This window comes from Acipenser ruthenus, chromosome 10, assembly GCF_902713425.1.
Source record: "Acipenser ruthenus chromosome 10, fAciRut3.2 maternal haplotype, whole genome shotgun sequence".
Classification (NCBI taxonomy): domain Eukaryota; kingdom Metazoa; phylum Chordata; class Actinopteri; order Acipenseriformes; family Acipenseridae; genus Acipenser; species Acipenser ruthenus.
The window spans coordinates 44802794-44824192 of NC_081198.1; the positions used below are offsets into that span (position 1 = coordinate 44802794).

General features: G+C 38.2%; 1 protein-coding gene across 4 annotated transcripts; it reads left to right on the forward strand.

Annotated features, from left to right (window-relative positions):
• Positions 1-226: 226 nt before the first annotated feature.
• On the forward strand, positions 227-9250 carry LOC117409089 (histamine N-methyltransferase-like). Of its 4 annotated transcripts, none has more exons than XM_034014735.3 (7): positions 227-361; positions 1457-1603; positions 4096-4148; positions 5874-5981; positions 6277-6407; positions 6509-6602; positions 8066-9250. In XM_034014735.3, exons 2-7 carry the CDS (start codon positions 1467-1469, stop codon positions 8419-8421), a joined length of 879 nt encoding a protein of 292 aa, XP_033870626.3. In that variant the 5' UTR covers positions 227-361; positions 1457-1466; the 3' UTR covers positions 8422-9250. The 4 variants fall into 4 exon arrangements, with proteins under 4 accessions (XP_033870626.3, XP_033870633.3, XP_033870618.3 ...); XM_034014742.3 differs by having other exon boundaries at positions 232-365; XM_034014727.3 differs by having other exon boundaries at positions 238-469.
• The last annotated feature ends 12149 nt before the right edge of the window (positions 9251-21399 follow it).

Sequence of the window (21399 nt, forward strand, 5' to 3'; positions counted from 1 at the left end):
TCTTAAAGACAGATGTCAATGAATGTTGCATTCTTATTTTAAAAGGCTTTAAAGCATTTCAGAGTGGGAATGACACTTGGTTAAATGTATAAACTGTTGTATAGGCTTAGAGGTATTTATTTATTATTCATGTTCATTTTTAGAAACCAACCAAACCCAGAATTTGGACTTTGTTCCACAGAAAAAAGGATCCTGCATCTTTAAATTGTGACGAATTACACCCCCACACACACACACTCAAGTGGGTGGGATTCAAACTTCCTGTACTTAAACTTTTTCAAAAGCTTCTTCTTTCAATTCCTTGAGAGCGTTTCCCACTGGTTTTCTCACCATTGTTTGCTGCAGCTAAAGAACTCAAGACGTAAGTGAGTACTTTTTTCAAGAGTGTCTAACTTCAGCTGGGTTTGAACATTTTGGAATGCCCTTAAGGAGTTCATACCCACCCAGGTACAACATTGAAGACATTTTGGTAAATTACTATTTGCTTTGTAACGATGTAGCTCCCTGCAGTTTTAAACTGTTGTATAAGTGCATATTTTAAAAATGTAGACATTTGAAACATTTGTCAACCCGTAGTAAAAATATCAGATTTGTAGCTCTGCTCTGTAACACTTTTATCAGTATAACCAAAAAAACTTTATTTTCTCCTACAACAGAACTGTAGTAGACATTCGTAACCTCTCGTTGCAATTGCACAATCCATTACAGTTCACAGTGACATAACAGGAATAGGGAGGAAGTATATGTGACTGATTATGAATCAACCTTTAAGACATGTAATATGAAAGTGAAAAACAATTAAGCATGGATTTTAAAAAAAAAATGCATTATTAAATTAAAGGATTATGGGAGACTAATGTGTTTGGCCCCTGCCAACCTGTATCTTGAAGTGTGATTGAGTAGCTCTGTAAAACAGTAAATCATCCAGGGTCATAAAACAATTCTGATAAAAAATGCACAGAAAATTACACTTTAACAGTCTTGATACAAATTATATAATTATTAATTACTTGGAATATGTGAAATTCTATTTTATGCAGAGGGTCAGATTTATTAAAGGCATTATTGCTTTCAGTTGTTGCTGTAATATGATGTGTAATGGCTTTGTTCAACTTTAACTAATACAGTGAATGTTTGTACAGCTGAACTTAAATTGACCTGGCAGGAAGTACTGTAAGCACAGTCAGAGATTAAGATTTCCAAGAGACTGTGATACTGAACTAAGATGGGAGGCCAGGAAGCAGCTCCCAGACATCTGTTTCTTTGGATATCAGTATTTATTTTTTCAGAGCCCTTAAATACAGTAATGTCTAGCTCCAAATCAATAGACCAGCCAAGCTGTTTTTAATCGACAATGAAATGTTGTATCACTCAGGGGAGGCAGTGACATGCACAGCAGGCTTCATTCACTCTGAGGATATAAATATCCAGGTTTCTTTGTTTTCGAACTCCACAGCAAACTAGATATGGCGTCTTCCATGAAAACCCTGTTGAGTGATGAAAGCCGGTATTTGAAATCATTCAACTTGTTCCTGGATCGCTCAACTGAACACAAGTGTATGCAAGTATTTATTGATGAGATACTCCCAGGCGAACTAGCAAGGTAATACAAGAAAAATATCATTATTTCAAAGTGTTACAGTACAGTTGCATATACATTTATTTTTGTGGGGTATTTATGCGTGTTGTATTAAAGAAAGTATGTTATAGTATGCAGTGGGAGCAGCATGTTCCTACCCCCCACCGCAGATAACAGCATGCCGCCTGACTATGGCAAGCCAAATTATCATTTAGAGATATCTTGAAATGCATTTCAAGATATCTTAAATTGAATTGCAGATATCTCAAACTAACTCGATTTCAAGATATCTCAAACTCAATTCGAGATATCTCAAATTGACTTCCTGTCCTGTTTGAGATATCTCAAATTGACTTCATGTGAAACTGCTCTGTTTTGAATGGACTTCCGGCTCATTTCAAGATATCTCAAACTAGACAGGAAGTCAGTTCGAGATATCTCAAATTGAATTTGAGATATCTCGAATTGATTTCCTTTCCAGTTGGAGATATCTCGAATTGAATTTGAGATATCTCAAAATGAGTTCCTGCCCATTTGAGATATCTTGAATTGAATTTGATAATTTGGCTTGGCATAGCCTAAAACGTATGACAGTGTCACATGGCAGCAATTGTGAATTTTCTGAAAAACTTTGATTCAGCAGCACTTTGTTATTCCTTCCATCAGGTGGCAAAAGAAAACTGGAAATATGTATTAAAATAACAGTAGGGGGCGCTGTGTTGTTTTTGGCTTCTGCCCAGGTCACAAGATAATGTTAAGTGACATGTGTGGATAATATCCTTATTATTAATTCAGTGTTTCGAGACCATAGCCTACAATACCAAATAATACCTCAATAATAGAACAAAATATTTTACTTGCACAGAGCTCTTCTTCAGTTCAGGTACCCCATACACAAAATGGCTTATAACCTTTTATTTTTATTTGAGTGCCAGTGTCATGGGAAATTGGTAGACTGTAAAAAAGGTAGATATCACCTATACTGCGCATGCGCGAATTTCTGAATTTAAATGGAGGGTGGTGTGGAAATTCAGGACAGAAGCGCCATTAGTTATTTTTCAGATACAAAATCAAAAGGTACAGTGTTCTTTAATAAGACAGAGTTGACCACCAGACACAATTGAATCAATAAATACATACATATTTATTACTTGTCATGACGCATGTTCATCAACATATTAAATTAATAGAATAAGTACGAGAAAAGCAATAGGTAAGTGTATGTTAATAAACTATAATAATAAAGTAACAGACAAACTGTCAAACTAAAATAACACAGAAACTCACCAGAACGAAAAACACCAAATTGCTCGGCAACTTGTGTCTGATTCAAGATTTTTTCAGGAGCTTGAACAATTTCCAACTTTTTGTAACTAGCGAAGCAACGGCACATTTCTCCATTTGTTTACATGCTATTTTGTAGCGATGAAGTGCACTCATGGAAATCAGTTAACAAAACGAGCCAATGATATGATGACGGCTCTGGAAATATTTAATAAACCAATCAGTGTGCCTTGAATAAACCATTTGAATTTAAGTTTAATGATGATGTATTATCAGGTTACAAAACAGTACTGTATCAGTTATGAACAAATTGCTAGCGGTGCCAAAAAGGTGGTCTTTTAAGCAAAGTTCTGTTCCTTCAGACAAAACTTTTACAATGGGAAAAATCTGTTTCACCACAAGGATGTTCCCTTAGGCAAAGTGTTCTCTTAGGAGGTGTTCTTATATGCGGAGACTACTGGTAACAGGAATATTACTAAGGCAACAATAACAAATACAAGCAATAGGGTTAAATAAACTGTTGTCTACATGTGCATAAGCACAGTGCCTATTAAAAGAATTAAGGCCTGTAGTATGTTTAATAAGGGACCACACATTTGTAAAGAATAATAGTTGGCTATGTAATTTATTACTCAACCTTACCTTTATCTCATATAATAGCAACAGTATATTAAATAGTTAATATAATCTAAGTATCTGTTCAGTCATCGGATAAATAGAAGGCCTTGACTCACCCTATTACAAATATAGAGATTTCAGGAAGAAAAGTAAATTGTATGATAAAACATTAAATCTGGTGTAACATCTGATGCTGTGGATATTACCTGCAAGATAATTGGCCACAGAGACAGTTAATATCTGTAAGCGCCCAAAGAGTCATTAATGTATGTATTTTTATTTTTTTCGTTCAGCTGTTGAAACTAAACTTGAAACAATGAGAGTGGGGTAAAACAGGGTTGTAAGTACTTGTGGGTCTCCTTTTGCAATGTTTACCTTCTTTTCAGTAGACTTCTGTCAGATTTTACTGACAGTAAATATTCTTTCCTTACAATGAAGTCGTAAAAGCTGTCACTGTTCTTTGTTAAGCCTCTTTTTAGATGAAGTCAACAACAGAGTTTAGAGTTCAGTGGGCATTTGCGTCTGAATGTCTTTATTTATTCATTGTAAAATACAGTTTGTGGCTAGAATGTATTTATCAAGATCTTTTTTTTTTTTTTTTTTTTTTTTTAAAGCATTGGAGATGGAAAATGCAGCTTTAATGTTCTGGGTGTCGGAAGTGGAGCAGGTAAGCCTGAATATATTATCATTTCATAGGATTGAAATTGTTATTAGCTTTGTTATTGGTGTCTGGTTTATTTGTTTTGCAAATGATAGTATCTATTAGCTTCTACCACAGTATTTTGGAAAATATTGCTCATCACATTTACATAACAGACGATGATAAAAAAAAAAATACATAAAAAACGCATCTACGCATACAGTTTAGATATTATTTTAAACTGTTTATTTCATATTGAAGTCACAAGAAGTACATCTCAATAATGATACATTCAGCAATATTCACATATGCATTTGTCTGTTTCTATAATGCTGTCCCTGTCTGTGATTAATTCATGTTTTAGTATTAATTGTAGGTGTATCATGAATTAATGTGCATAGCAATTCTATTGCAAATACAAAGTAGTTACAATGTAATTACATTTTCAGTAATGAAAAAAGCCTTACACAAGTACTACTAATCTGGATAATGTTATGTTTTTAACCCTGTTAAAAATACTTTCTTATATTCTCTTAGGCAGTATACTTTTTTGTTGCCAAATTATTCAACTTTTCTTTAAATCTTTAAATTCTAAATAGCAAGGATTGTATCTGAAATGTATTTTCTCAGCTGTGTACTGTATGTTTGACCAAATAAGAGGAAGACCTCCGTTCATGTTATCACACAGGACAGTGGCACTCTGCTGAGCAATTGAAATTTGGAAACTTGCCACGGCTCTTAGTTAAAGTTCAGATCACAACCTTTTTGGTAGCACTGCAGTCACTTCAGAAAGCTTACAGCCTGCTAATTCAAAGGTTTGAAACACAAGTGCATGGATGTGTAGAGTTCAGTGACGAAAATTTCACAATCAGACCGAAGTCCAAAAAAACTATGTATTGTGAACTTCATCCAGTGTGGAAAATTCCCAAACATTCTTTTGGCTATTCTCAGTCAAATGTGTTTTGAAAAGCTTCCTGCTGTGTCAGTTTAAAGACATAATCGTTATAGACTGAAAGAAGAAAGTTAATATATTAAACAATAGACTGAAACTTTTATTCAAAGTTGGAAAATGGAGCAGGGCAGGACAAGAAATGTGAATCAAAATGCTCAGCCCCTCTGTCTGTATAGCTAAAATGTGTATTAGAACTTTATTGTTAAAAATCCCCCCTCCCCTCCCCCAAAAATGTGTCATTTAGCATAGTGTTCTGGTAAAAATGTTGGGGCTGTCTGTGGAGTTTTGTGACCCCACTGTACCAAAACCCAATACAGCTGGCTGGATCAATTCAATGTGTTGTATATTTTATTTTATTTTTACAGTTTTATAATTGATAATTATAATTTTAAAAAAAAAGTTTAAAACACAATGAAATACGGTACAAGAATGGGGATCACTCCTTTATAAAGCCCAATATTTTTTGTGGTGACTGGTCTTTCCTAATACAACATCCGATGCAGCAGGTATTGCCAGCAGAGACAATAATGATAACGTTTCACTAGCTGTGGCGCCAGCTTCTACAGAGGTACATTGAAGCTTTTAACAAATCATATGGGAAAGAATGAGCGCAGAGAAGCCGAGTTTATGTTGAAACATTTGTTACCAGTTCATGTAATTTGTGTCCGAAGCAGTAAATACTTGTAGAACTTATTTTTGACAACATTATATTTACAATATTTGACATAGTTGTTAAATTGGATTCATTTATCCATAGAAATACTTCATATCTTCATTTCTCATTTTTACATACTTTTCAGGTGCAGTTGATCTCCAAATGCTGTCTAAACTGCAGTTAAAATACCCAGGAGCTTCTGTTAATAATGAAATAGTGGAGCCCAGCAGTGAACAGATCCACAACTACAAAGGTATCAGTACTGCATACAAAGATTGTAATTTTTTAAAGACATCCCTGTTACTTTTCAAACTTGCACTATAGGCCTACACACCAGTGTATACTTTTATAAAACTTAAATGTAAACCAATAAGTTTGTATAATAATGTTGAAAGACTATCTTGAGCAGTTTGCTGTTGACTTTGTATACTATTAGGCCCTTATCTCAAAACATGCAACCAGAAGTTATTTTAAGAATGTTTTTAAGACTCTTGTGTCATGGTGTATTGTAAATATTCTAAATATGGTGGTTTCTCTGATGTTCCTAGTATTAGTTGCCAAGACCCCAAACCTTGAAAATGTCTCCTTCAACTGGAATAAGATGACATCATCTGAGTATGAGAACCATGTGAAAGAGAACAAAGAAAACAAAACATTTGACTTCATTCATATGATTCAGGTATTTTTTAAGCAAACCAATTTCTGGGCATGTTCAACCCTTTTAATGTGAAAATAAAATTGACCGTTGTTTTTTTTTAATTTTATTTGTATCATCAATAGATGCTTTACTATGTGTCAGATCCTGCTGCTACTATCAAGTTCTTTCATAGCCTGCTAGGACCTAAGGGAAAGCTCCTTATCATCCTTGTATCAGGTAAGAGCTCAATATTCTTCACAACTCAACTTGATGGTACACCTCAGCTAAGCATGATAACTTTGATTTCTAATCCAATCATATGGTGACAACAAAACATTTGTATGGGACATTTCTGGATTTGTGCTTACAAGCTGCTGGGGATTGCTAAAGCCAGGGTTGGTTTACCAAGCAGCTAGGTAAAAGCCTGTCGAAGCAGAGTGGACCTGCTGCAGAGTAGGTAGAGGGGAGAGCGTGAGGGTTAAGCTACAATCTAAAACAAAAACGGTAATTAGATAAACTACAACTTTCAAAGAGAACATATATTGAAAATAATGTATTATTAGTATACTGGGACTGTAAGTTTGTTGATTCACGTTGGAGTGTAAATAGTCCTGTACACAGCTCCTTATCTCATTTTCAGGTATAGGTTACTATATACCGTATTTACTCAAATTTAAGTCAATAAAAGTTCAAATCTGGAGGGAGCGACTTGGATTCAAGGTTTTTAGTTAGGGTACCATTTTACATTTGCGCATGTCAGTTATTCTGGTGCGCTTGAACAAGACCAACTGTACACAGTACTGCCCACTACAGATATTACTCTCGGTACAGTACCGGTATATTAAAATGGCTGCACAGCAAACTTCATGAACATTTTTTAATGCAGCTTTTAAAAGAAAAGTAATTTTGTTTGCTGAAGAGAAACTGCGGCATCTGAGATGTGTCAGAAGACGGAGACGCAATTGAAAGGCTATGTAATACTATAATATTACCAGTACAGTACTTGTTGAAATGATCAACGCGGGTCCAGCTTCAAAATGAACAATCATTTATTTATATATCTTTATTTCTCTATCTGGAGGAGCACAAGAAACAGGAACACTAAGGTATGTACTGCTTCATGGTGGATTCTCCATCGCTCTCTGATTCTCTACCTTACTCACTGTTATTATGGTCGGTGGCTGGTTTAACTACGGGAACCCCACTAATGTAAACTCTAAAGTCCTAACTCAAACTTAAGATGAACTACACATTTCTGTCTTGCACTAATTTGCCTGCGAACGTGACAGAGTCACGTTGGCCAAATTAAACAAACAAGGACAATAAAGTAGACTGAAATAAAGTTCAAGGTAATTTACTCTTTCCCAGCTACCATAAACTGCAAAGAATGTCGTTCAATACTGAAAGTACTGTACTGTACTCTGTACATATTTTCTTTTCCCATTTGCATTTGTAATATAGTATGTGATGTACTCTGATGTTTTAATGTACAGTAATACAGTGTTCCCTGCTGGCACCTAGAAATTAAAAAGTAATTTAACCATTAATTATTGTGTTTTTTTCATTCCGAGTTAAATGTGACTTGCATTCAGGGTCTTTTTTTTGGTGTCCGTATTTGGGGGTGCGACTTGAATTCAGGGGCGACTTAAATTCGAGCAAACACGGTACGTTTTTTGTAAATGTTATCATTCTCTTTACAGGTACCAGTGGATGGTCCCATCTCTGGAAAACATTTAAACACCAGCTGTGTTTTAATGAATTCAGCCAGTATATAACTACTCAAGACATTAAAGAATACCTTGACAGCACAGGGCTAAAATACCAACACTATGATCTCCCATCCTACCTGGACATAACAGAGTGTTTTACGGAGGGGGACGAAAAAGGGGAGCTTTTGATGGATTTCCTCACAGAAACGTGCGAGTTCAATAAAACAGCACCACCCGATTTGAAAGCTAAAATAATGTCCTTTCTGCGCCAACCTGAGTGCACTACAGAGAAAGATGGAAAGATTATTTTCAACAACACTCTGGGTGCAATAATGGTGGAACCATAAAGTTGTAATCATGGTAGTCTTTCAAAAAGGTATTAATTAAAGGACATACAGATAATTCAATCCCAGTGTATTGTTGTTTAATGTAGTATGAGGTATCAAAAAAATTATATTTTGTAGCAACTCAACTTTGTACAATATATTCAACACAATATGGGTTATGTAAACATGTTATGTACATTCTCTATTATGATTGTGCATCTGTCAACTGCAATCTGTGTACAGTGTAATTTATCCAGTAATATTATAATGTTCACTCTAATACATGGAAGGCATAAAGTTCCTTGGGGTATACAAATGCAGTAGCTTATCTAGCTGAAAGTGTGCTGTATTTGGTTACTGACACAGTACAAGCCATAGCCTAGTGAACACAATAACGCAATAAGGAATGACCTGTAGGGGTACTGGTAAGTTGAGTATTTTGAGTGGTTCAGTGCTAAATAAGTGTTACAACAACACACTTTTGGACATTGTTGTATTGCGTTATTGTTTTCCCTGTGGCTTGTTCTGTAGTTTATGTATGATTAAAAATAAAGACAAAATAAACTGATTGTTATTACATATGAATTCATGTTATATGTATTCATATTTCTCATATACCTATGATGCTGTAATGTATGTATTTTACAGAAAAATAAAACAATGTAGTAGTATTGAAAGTGCACAATCCTGAAGATAACTAACTTTTTTCGAAATATATTTGTAATGTTAAATTAGCAGATTATTTTACCAGTGTGAATGTGAAATAGTAATGAACTGCAAAGAGTGGTATATGTTTCCTTTGATGTTTTTTGGACCCTTTTCTTTAAAATAAACACAAACATATCAAGTACTTATGCTCACAGTCGACTATTTACAGTAAAAGTTGCACAAATGTGTAAATACTGTAAACCAGCCTCAGAATGAATCCCAGATAATGTGAGGAAATGTCTAGAACTTTCTTAACAGTAGCAGCACAAATATGTGTACATGTATTTCATTGTAACAGCTGAACTGAAAAAAAACAACAACATATACAGCACTTTAATAATGAAGAGATAACATTTTTTAAAAAGTCATTAGGTGTATATATATTATGCTGCAAAGCCTAGAGGACTGTAAAACAATGCATTCAATTAGTCCAGTGATTCTATAGATTAAGAGCTGTACTATGGAAGGCCATTAGGGTCAGAACTGCGTTATTTAGTACATGTTTTAAATATTTAGTACACATGGATTTGGACCAATCAGAACACATAAAATAGTATGTGTTCTAAATAAATGCAAATGACCTACGTATTTTCTATGTAGGGGTCAGGTGATTTTACAGTAGTACCTAGTCATGCTAACATAGTCGCTTGTAATGACTTCGTATTCACAGCGTAATTACAAGAGTAGCCAATCACCTTTAGGATAACATCTATTCAGATGAATTGTTGTGATCTGACATTATTACACCCAATGTTTAACTTCTAAATTACAATTAGGTTATTATTCTACATTAACTGCTTCATAGTTGCTATGGAGTCAATGAATTGAAGAAAAAAAATATGTCCCAGTTTTTCACTCAGGAAATCTGGTAACATGCCGACTTCTTGACACAGACAATGTTGACCGTGACACGATTCAGTCTGTATTAGCAAGGTTATTATTATTATTATTATTATTATTATTATTATTATTTTCTAATTATATGTATATGTATCTCACAGATTCACAGGAAGGAACCACCAAGGAACAGCTCATGAAAATAATTTATACACCACTATGACACATCTCAATTTTTCTTCATTTGGTCGTTCCATTTCACACTCTGTTAGAGTGCTCGTAAATAATGAGTTGACATCTGATGCAAATTGGAATATGCTATATCAGATATCTGATTTACTGGGGCTGCTACGGTCTGTTTTGCTGGTTCACAACCTTATTTTTTTTAAAAAAATAGCATTTCATAACAATATGGTATGTAAAAAGGACAGCTTCTACTGGACCATAACAGAATCACATGAGTTCAGTAAAACTGCGCCACCTGATCTCAAAGAGGGCATATTACTGCACCATCAGTGCAGCACAGAGACAGCTGGAAATGATTTTCCACAATAATATGGGTGCAATAGTAATTAATTGTTAGTCAATCACTATTGTTAGGCAATTAAATTGTCTTCAGGTGAAAGCAGTTGAACAATCACAACAACGATTATGTCTCTGAAATATCAATATCAATTCCAAGTCCTTCGAAGGAATTGGAAATTGATTTTTAAAAGGAATTGGAATTGAAAAACAGGAATGGACCATTTCATTTAAGCAAACATTTTTTTTGAAATCTCACAATGACAAACACTTTAGTATTTAAATAATTAATTACATGTCATCATGCTAGTCAAATTAATAACAGGGATAAAAATGGATGCAGAGGGAATAACCAGAGATCAAAACAGTTTATAGTCGATCAGGTTTTTAGGTCATTGGTATAAAATTTGCAATAATGAAAAAAAAACTGTTCTAATTTCACTTTGATTACATTCTCCTGAATAACAGTTACTGTATCTAACAGCCTGTCAAAGATGTGTGCTTTCTAGTTTCAAAGCTAGTTCAGTGTGATATAAATCACTGCCTAGTGATGTTCAAGAAGGAAAGCAGAACAACAGATAGCAGAGGTGCACATATTTCCTATTAGCCATAATCTATCAGAAATTGAAGTTCATTAGAAATTCTTGTCGACTTTGTTTTACTCCTATCATGTCACACTGCTTACTGAACCTCAGCTGCATAACAAAGGGGCCTTGCTGGGGAATATCCTATTAAGCACTGACAGAGCATTTATCATTGAGATAATAAAGCCCAGAGTAGTTTGTGGAATACACCACAAAACTGTTAATATACAGTACAATACACACTAACACGAGTAGCTCAACTCAATAAAAATACTGCTTCATTGCACAAAATTCCGCACAGCCCCTTTGACTTAATTTCAGTCCATAACTATACCTCCTGTAATTTGGCATCTGCTTGGGAAATATATTTTAGGAGTGTATTGTAAAGTGTTGCATACAAAAAATGAAGCACTTTTGTTCATGGAATCATAAAAGACATGTTAGCTAATGGTCTGTTACCCAAGGTATCTGCACAGTGAAATACAAAACAAAAACCTAACTGTTCTATTTTCATTCTCAGCAGTTTAAAATGAAAGGGCTAAAAAATGTAGCACATTTACCACCAATAGTATGTGCCAAAGTAATACTACAATAAAAATATTACAATCAACTTCCTTTGTCCATCATCGTTCCTCCACTTGGTAATGCTCCTCCTACACTTGATGTAAGTTAACATTTTTCCTAGCCAACTGTAACAGGGCGAGGTGCCCTGTACAGGGTTTTGTTTATTTTATTTTAGAGCGGGGTCCCCCTCCGCCCCTGTGTTATTTTGTATTGTTTATTTGTTTTATTGAATTATTACTTACATGATGGCGAGCGCTGTATGTTTGTTATTGTTTTGTTTAGTGACGGCGTAGCCGTTTATTTATTTTATACTATTTAGTAACGTGGATGGGAAGCCCCATCCACATGGTATTTTAAAACTCGTGCAGAAGGTGGCCATCTCCCAAATTAATTAGGTGATTTAATTTGTTGCTAATCGGGAGATGGTCACCTGTTATAAAAAGCCTGCAGCTCTCCAACTCGGGGTGGGGTGTTCGAGAGGAGGAACGAGAGTGCGAGCGAGAGGAAACGAAAAGAAAGAAAAAAAGATAACGGATCAGTGAAGGCTGTTGCCTAGCCTGACCGTGCATTTTGTGTTCGAGATTTGTTTTATTTAAACCTTTTATTTTGCTCTGCGAGCACAGTGTTTTTGTTTGAATATTTTATTTATTTTTGTTGTTCTGCTACCTTTAAATAAAAACGGCAAACCCGCCTTTTTGTTTTAAACTGCAGTGTGTGTAGTTCCTGCTTCTGCCGTGACGTCACCACCCAGCCACCCTGTCACACCAACATACAAACACGTTTCAATAAATGAGCTCTTGAAAAAAAGAAGACACAAGTCCAAACCGGGTAAAGTGAGGGGCCTTAAAGTTCCTTTTTTAAAAAAGCACAAAAGTTTAATAAATACCTGCTCTGTCCTTCTTATTGTCCCACTGCCACAGTCAATCAAAGAATCTTACATCAGCCCTCATGCCACTTTGTAGATTTGTAGAGGGCTTGAACAGAGCGTAAACCGCCCTTTAATGTGTCAACTGGAATTTAATGGGAAGCTACATAGCTTGGCCTTGAAATATGGCCATGATACAAATCCAGTAAATGACTCACAGTAGCTGGCCCTAACAATATTTCATCCGAAGGAATTAGTACTATTTAGCAGTTGCAGTTATATAGTGTCTATCATGAAGAAGTCAGAGGGCATTTTCTTTGATTGATGACCAGGTCCATTCTGTACGTAAGTACATGCTTAAATCGAATCACTGAGGATGTCCATCATAGGGACACAATCTTCATTGTTTACTGCCATGTGCCAACACACTTTACAAAGTCCTTGGCTTAATTCCCCTCAATTTATTAATTCCCCTATATTTATTTGCAGCTGAAGAAGTGAAAAAAACAACAACAATTATTATTATTATTTATTTCTTAGCAGACGCCCTTAGCCAGGGCAACTTACAATTGTTACAAGATATCACATTATTTTCACATACAATTACCCATTTATACAGTTGGGTTTTTACTGGCGCAATCTAGGTAAAGCCCTAACCACTACTCCAACAATGAACATATAAATATGAAGGTATGCATGTGTTTCCAATTAAAAGAATATAACCGAATGGTATTTATTTTATTTTTTTCTAACACGGGGTACTGAATGTTTGGGTTGAATTGGCCTCCAGTGTATGGAATTTTGATTAAATATTGCCAAAGGACAGACACATAACAGACTCTGTATTTTCTGATTCACCCAGCCCCACTCCTGAGAATATAGAACTAGAAATATTTACTAAATTTAGCCTGTTCAGTGAATATTATGGTGAATTGGAAGTACCTCTATCTATACTGTATATGCTCAATGTCTCTCTGAAGAATATGACATGCAATAAATCTCACACAAGACAAGTGTCAATCTAAATGCCTACACTTGTAAACACGCTCTATGGCAGTCCAGTTTCTGTTCCATTTATACCCTATGCACACTACCTAAACAAGCTTGATCAATACATGCTGAAACCATGTGCCTGACATTCACTTTATTCAAAATACTGAAATGTGATAATCATGCATTATTTAGGTTGTGTGGATGGGGTATTAGTGACACTAATAAGTTAATAATGGCATTGATTAATCAACCATCAGTGAACACTCCAGCTGGATTAACTAAAGTGCAGTAGTATTTGATGCATCATTGTTTATATATTTGACAATAGCCTAGTTTGTTGAAGGATTAGTGACATTTACAAAAGTCATTAACCCTAACCCTTACCCTAATCCCCTGTACAAAAAATATATATCGTTTTCCCACCTTTTAAAACCCATGTTTTTTAATAGTGTGTGAAGAATGAACAACAAGATACTGGTGTAGTTAATTAATGAAGCCTATGAGCAAGCATCTAATGGATAACCCATGTTCATTTAATTAAGACCTCTATCAGATGTTTAGTTTGTCAATAACGTAAGCCAGTGACAAATTCTACTTTAATTACATTCAGTAATTCTCCTCTAGAAGCACGTAATGGATTCTTGCTTTGTTGAATATTTAAGATGTTTTACTGTAGCAGATCAAGCATTCAATTGCATATACTGACAAGACATATTACTACAAGGTTGCTTATTGTAAGGATCTTTAAATTGACACCCTGGATTGTCAGGCATTCTATCAGGTTGTATACTGTAAAATGCATCTAACCACAGCCATAAACCTAACCCAACCCCATTTATAATTTGAATTGTAAAATGATTATAATAATATATTTACACAATAAGTGAGTGCACCTCCTGACTTAAATACCCCCTGCCATTCAGTCCTTGGCCTCACTCAAGTAATATATCTATAGCGGCCAGTTAGAATTGAAGAGCAGCTCCTGAAGTCAGGTGACAGCACCTTAGCCCAGAAGAAAGCATAGTATCTGAGTCATTGCAATAAGAACCACTTATTCAGAATGACTGCAGCCATTGTAAGGGGACAGCACAATAAATGAACTTGGAAATTACTACAGTGAATTTGTAGATCTGTAGAGGGCTTCAACAGAGCATAAACCACTCTGGACTTTAATGGGAAACGACATAGCTTGGCCTTGAAATATGGCCTTGATACAGCAAGAAGGGGTTTTAAACCACTCTCTTGTGGTGTGAATTGTCGCTGGTTCGCTCCCAGCCTCCGCCCCGTGACACAGGCACTCTCAGTGACCACTGATTTTAATATAGAAAGCTAGTAAAATTATTTAGATCCTGCAGCTTACTGTAATGGGTAAAAAATTAGCCAGGCAAGATCTCGGCACAACACACATTTTTGCTCATTAGTGCTTAATTATTATATTAACTTGTCTTTCCGAAAAAGATACATGATTATGTTGCAGTTTTGCTTAATCATTCAAATTGTAATAATTAAATATGCAAATAAGATGTACAATGAACAAGAACAAAATATTTCCAAACACACATACATATTTTTTCAGATAGAAACATTTTATATAGCATTTAAAAACCGACAACACGTTCATTCTTCTGTGTTGTTTCATTAAAAGCTATTTACAGCACATAATTATTTTGCTGCTCTCAAAATATCCTCTCTGCTGCTTTCTTGGGGCAGTGTTAAATTGTGCATAGTAAATGAGTTTCAAACTTAATGCACTATTAAAGAGCTTGGGCTCTAGAGTAGCCTTTTGGCTTAATAACATCTACTCATTTTCCTCCAGTTCTCTTTTCACTTAGCTGCCACGGCGTTTGCAATGAAACCCAATCTAATAAAATGTTCCTTTAAATTATCAAATGACCCTGGTTCAGACCTATAAAGTCTGTTTCTCATAGAACACCCTTGAGATAGAGAACCTAATAAAGATAGCATTTAAGTTTTAGCCAGTTATGTTACAGTTGGAACGTGGCATTTACGGTGTAATTTTGTGAACTTGACATATTTTTGTAAGCAGATCTAACAAGGAAATCTAATGAGGAAAAGAGAATTAAGTTAAATTAGAATCCCATACACCTAATGTTGTTACACTACTGAACCCTGGCTTTGGTGGACGTCTGACTCTTAGGGGTGAGATAAACTATCCGACATAGGTAAGTGTGCATGAAGGTCATTGCAGCTCCCAGTTAAGACTGCAAACTTAACTCAAATAACGGTTACATCACTCACCCTGCACTCCACACAGTAGTCCTTTTACTAGCTGAGCCACAGGCTCCCTCCCATTATTTCTGATTTTAAACCTCCACAAGAGAAACTCCAAGGTCATTTTTTGCTGCAATGAGTGAGAATCTTTTCTTTTTACAATATCCAAATGTGTTATTTTCCTCTACTACACTACCCATTCAACTTTTGTGATATCAGGCTGTTTCATAATCTGTTCTGTTCTTTCTCTTTGTATCGAAGATCTTAAAATCAATAACAGTGTTGATGAATGTCCTATATAAGCCATTAGAGTTACCAGTCAAAGCTTTTATTCTCCAACTTGATTCAGATCCATCTACATCAAGTGGAACACAATGCTATTGTATGTTTTGTCTCAGCTTTAGAACATTTCATTTTTACACCCCAATAGAAAAGAGAGTAATGAAGAGTCTCTATATTCATTCAACCTAACAGCTACTTATAAAGTATGACACATTTATTATTATTTGTCATCCAAATAAGCTGACGAGATCTGATCTGTGAGTAGACATGATCTAGTTGGTATCTAGGATACTTTTGTAAAATGTTGTGATCTAAAGACGCAGTAATTTATTTTTCTTATTGAAATGCCAGTGCCAAATTTGCATTTGGAGTGATGACTTGATCAGGTGACAGCTGTCTAATAAGTGTTGTGTTTTTCCGCTACAGCTAACTCTGGTTTTCAAGTCAAATTTGATTCAACTGAAAAATAAATGTAGGTTGTGTCTTTGGTTTTTAATTCGACTAGATTTTATGACTGGGAGCCAGCATCCTCCAATAAAGTGGCTTAGAGCCAGGACATAGTGTGAATGTTAGCTTTTTTTCTATTCAATAATCTTACCAAGGCTGCTTGAAAACACTATGTAACACAATTTTTGTTCCTGGGTAGTAAGTGTTATTTCCTAATTGCTTATGCCTCAAAAGTATAGAAAATGGCTATTATTCCCCACAAACTTTGCAGTGATATTTTGAAATTTACCTATTTCCAATGAGAAAACGGGCGAATTTGTGTCTTTTCGTTCACAAAAAATCAGAAAAAAACAACATATGAATCCAAATTAACATGTATTTATACTAAAGTAATACAAAAATGACTACAAAAGATTTAGAAGTGAGTAGTTTTTCGAGATTTACGATTATACTGTAAATCATTTTCACGAATCAGCCCCCAAATGTAGTCTCCCATCATGTTCTCGTTATACTGTCCTTGGTAGCGGTGTTCAAAGTCCAGTATATCCTGGTGGAAGCGCTCGCCTTGCTCCTCCGAGTACGCTCCCATGTTCTCCTTGAATTTATCAAGATGAGCATCAAGGATATGGACTTTGAGGGACATCCTACAGCCCATTGTGCTGTAGTTCTTCACCAGAGTCTCAACCAGCTCCACATAGTTTTTGGCCTTGTGATTGCCCAGGAAGCCCCGAACCACTGCGACAAAGCTGTTCCAAGCCGCTTTCTCCTTACTAGTGAGCTTCTTGGGGAATTCATTGCACTCCAGGATCTTCTTTATCTGTGGTCCGACGAAGACACCGGCTTTGACCTTTGCCTCAGACAACTTAGGGAAGAAGTCTTGAAGGTACTTGAAGGCTGCCGACTCCTTATCTGGAGCTCTGACAAATTGTTTCATAAGGCCCAATTTGATGTGCAGTGGTGGCATCAGCACCTTCCAGGGGTCCACCAGTGGCTCCCACTTGATGTTGTTCCTCCCCACAGAGAACTCGGTCCGCTGTGGCCAGTCCCGCTTGTGGTAGTGCGCCTTGGTGTCCCTGCTGTCCCAAAGGCAAAGATAGCAGGGAAACTTGGTAAAACCGCCTTGGAGACTGTGGCAAAGTGGTAATGACGTGCAGGTGAGTGCAGTGCAGAAGAATCACACAGACAACGTTGGTACAGGTGCAAGGGTGTTTATTTAATTTAATAAATGTCCAGAGCCTTAAGGCAAACCTGCAAATAATAATAGTGCTGGAAGTGATACAGCGGCGTGTATCACTTCTATTTGTAATCCACGGGTTTGACCCGCAACCCCAAAGTCCCGTTCAGACACCCACACTAAACACAAACACAAAGACAGTGCGTGATTAAAGTGCTAAAGGTGCAAACAAAAGACAGTTCCTGTAGTGAAAAGGTGCGTGGTGAAGTCCGGGTTTGTCGCTGGCCGGCCGCTGCAGCTCCGGATCGTGCTCAGTAATCTTTGTGAGAAACGACACACAAGACAAACAGTGTAAATACACAGACAAGCAATCACTCACGGTTTTAGCACAAACAAGACGGGCTCCTTCTAGGTTATTTGGTTTAACCATCTGCAAAGGAACCGATCACTCAAGCCATGCCCCCTATTTATACCCTCGCCCATGACCCCGAGGTTAACGAGCGCATCCGCTCCTCCAGTCCTCGGATGCCACGCCGCTTACCGTCTGGGTCACTGAGCTCGGGTGCCATGGCTCCGCCCCCTTCCGAACTGACCGACTTCCATCTACCCTACGGAATAAATTGTCGTGCCATTTCATTAAGGGTACTCTGTTCCTCGTATACCGTGCTCTCACAGGTCGAGAGGGAGCTCTAACACTAAGACTCATTCGATCTCTGTCACATATCCCACCGCTCAGAGTGGAGCCGAAGGAACACTCGGCTAAACCTACCTTTCCCATTACTCCCCCCTCCCGGGAAAAATAATCCGCATTTTGGTGGTCTTTCCCTGCACGGTGTACCATATGGTACATGAAGGGCTGCAATGCCAGATACCACCGAGTTATCCGGGCATTGCTGTCCTTCATTGTGCTTAACCACTTGAGTGGGGCGTGGTCAGTGACAAGATCAAATGAGTGTCCCAGCAGGTAGTATCTTAAAGAGTGAGTAGCCCATTTCATGGCCAAACACTCTTTTTCGACGACGGAGTAGTTGCGCTCCCGAGGGAGCATTTTTTTACTTATGTACAAAACAGGGTGTTCTACTCCGCCTACCATTTGAGACAGGACTGCACCCAAACCGACATCCGAAGCATCGGTGTGGAGGATGAATCTCTTAGTGAAGTCTGGAGTGATGAGAGCAGGGGCCTGGCAAAGTCTCTGCTTAACAGTATTAAACGCCCCCTGACATTCTTCTGACCATTTAATTAAATTTGGTGCGCTCTTTTTGGTGAGGTCAACTAAGGGATTAACCACTGTGGCATACTCGGGGATAAAGCGGCGGTAATAACCGGCTAACCCCAGTAGCGACCGCACTTGAGCCTTGGTTTTGGGGATTGCCGCGTCTACCAAGGCCTGGACCTTGGAGACAACGGGTTTCACCCTGCCATTCCCCATTACAAATCCCAAATATTGTGTTTCTCTTTTGGCAAACGCACATTTTCGCAAGTTAGCTGTCAGCCGGGCTGCCCTTAGAGACTGAAGGCCGGCTGTGATCCTAGCCAAATGCTCTCGCCAGGTGGAGCTGTAAATGACCACATCATCAATATACGCTGCCGCATATTCACGATGTGGGTGTAAAACCTGGTCCATCAGTCTCTGGAAGGCAGCAGGCGCACCATGTAACCCAAACGGCATGGTTGTAAAATGAAACAGCCCCTCTGGTGTTGAAAATGCGGTTTTCTCTCTAGACCTACGAGTTAACGGGATCTGCCAATATCCTTTCGTCAGATCCAGAGTGGAGATGAACCTCGCCGTCCCCAGTCTATCTAGGAGTTCGTCGACCCGAGGCATGGGATACGCATCAAACTTGGCAATAGCGTTTACCTTGCGGAAATCAACGCAGAAGCGGTTGGTGCCGTCCTTTTTGGCCACTATCACAATTGGACTGCACCACTCGCTCCTGGAAGGCTCAATCACCCCAAGTTCGAGCATGTCCCATACCTCTTTGCGAACGCCACTCCGTCGACTTTCCGGGACCCGGTAAGGTCTCTCTCGCACTGTGACACCTGGGGGAGAGATAATGTCATATTCAGCGAGGTTAGTTCTACTGGGCGTGTTAGAAAAAACATCGCTAAATTCCTCAATTAACCTGCGTAGTTCACGTTGCTGATCAGGAAGTAACTGTTCCCCCATTGAAATGTTCTTTGTGCTAGAGGGTTCTAGCTCGGGCCCTAAATCATCCTCTATATTGCCTGGGGCTATAAATAACACCTCTCTTGCCTGCCAGGGCTTTAATAAATTTATGTGATAAATTTCTTTTTTGTTACGGCGATCGGGCTGTTTAATTTCGTAATTCACCTTTCCTATAGCCCGAATCACCTCATATGGCCCTTGCCATTTAGCACATAGTTTGGATTCCGCTGAGGGAAGTAGCAGCATTACCTTGTCTCCAGGTCGAAAAGTTCGGATTAATGCATTTTGATTGTAATGCTGCTGTTGTCGATGCTGAGCCGATCTGAGATTGTCTTGGGCCAAACGACCGACCAAATCTAGGCGATCTCTCAGTAGGAGCACATGCTGCACTACATTTTTGGACGAGCCTTTGTGCTCCTCCCACCCCTCTCTCAACAGATCGAGAATGCCGCGAGGCTGTCGGCCGTACAAGAGCTCGAAGGGGGAGAACCCTGTCGAACTCTGCGGCACCTCTCTCACTGCGAAAAGGAGGTAGGGAAGAAGTGATGCCCAATGTTTTTGCTCCTGATTCACAAATCGTCTCAGCATCGCCTTTAGAGTCTGATTAAAACGTTCCACCAAACCGTCCGTCTGTGGATGGTAAACCGACGTTCTGATGGGACGTATTTTTAGTAATTTATATACCTGCTGTAGCGTATTTGACAAGAAATTAGTTCCATGATCAGTCAATATCTCGTTGGGGATCCCTACTCTTGCCATAATCTGCACTAGTTCTTTGGCTATCGCAGCAGCACTAGTGGACCTCAATGGAACTGCCTCTGGGTATCGCGTTGCGTAATCTACCACCACTAATATATGCGTATACCCGGAGTCAGAAGGTAGCAAAGGGCCGACTATGTCCACTGCGATGCGTTCAAAGGGGGTGGAAATAATCGGCAGTGGGACCAAAGGGGCGGGGCGCACTCGACCCGGCGCTACTCTCTGGCAGTCTGGGCATGTGGCTACATATTTCGACACTTCCTTATAAAGACCTGGCCAAAAGAATCGAGCCAATATCCGTTCCCTTGTCTTGTCAACTCCGAGGTGCCCCGCAAAAGGGATATCATGCGCCAGCCTCATGACCTCCAGCCGACAAGACGGGGGGACCAATAATTGTGTTACAGGATGTCCTGTGCCCGCGGCCAGGTTTACCCTATATAGTAATTGCCCCTTGATAATGAAGTGTGGAAATACTAGTGCCCCAGCGCCTTCAACATCCTTACCTTCAATGGACCGGACCTGTCCCCGAATGTGCACCAGTGATGGGTCATTGTCCTGCTCCCACACTAGGTTCACATTCGAGTGCCACATGTCCGGTATATTGAGCGGGGCGGGAGTAACATCTGCCCTTGATGGCCCAGTAACCTCGCCCTCTCGGTCACACTGCGTTCCGACCCCCTTTGACTGACGTTTTTCACCGTTATAACAGGCTCCCACCAGCCCCCAGCCTTGTCTCATTAACGCTCCCTCCCATTTCCGCAGCCTTCTCTCTTTGTTTGTTTTTTTCGGCCGGAACAGGGAAGAGAACATTTCCGCTTGAAAGGGAAAAACATTACCAATCATTTCCCCTTCTACTTTTCCT

Bases quoted from the DNA above. Each gene is read 5' to 3' on its own strand.
- LOC117409089 (XM_034014716.3), top strand. From the start codon at position 419: ATGCCCTTAAGGAGTTCATACCCACCCAG. The intron at 448-1,456 runs GTACAACATTGA...CGAACTCCACAG, and splicing joins AGGAGTTCATACCCACCCAG to CAAACTAGATATGGCGTCTT. The intron at 1,604-4,095 runs GTAATACAAGAA...TTTTTTTTAAAG, and splicing joins CTCCCAGGCGAACTAGCAAG to CATTGGAGATGGAAAATGCA.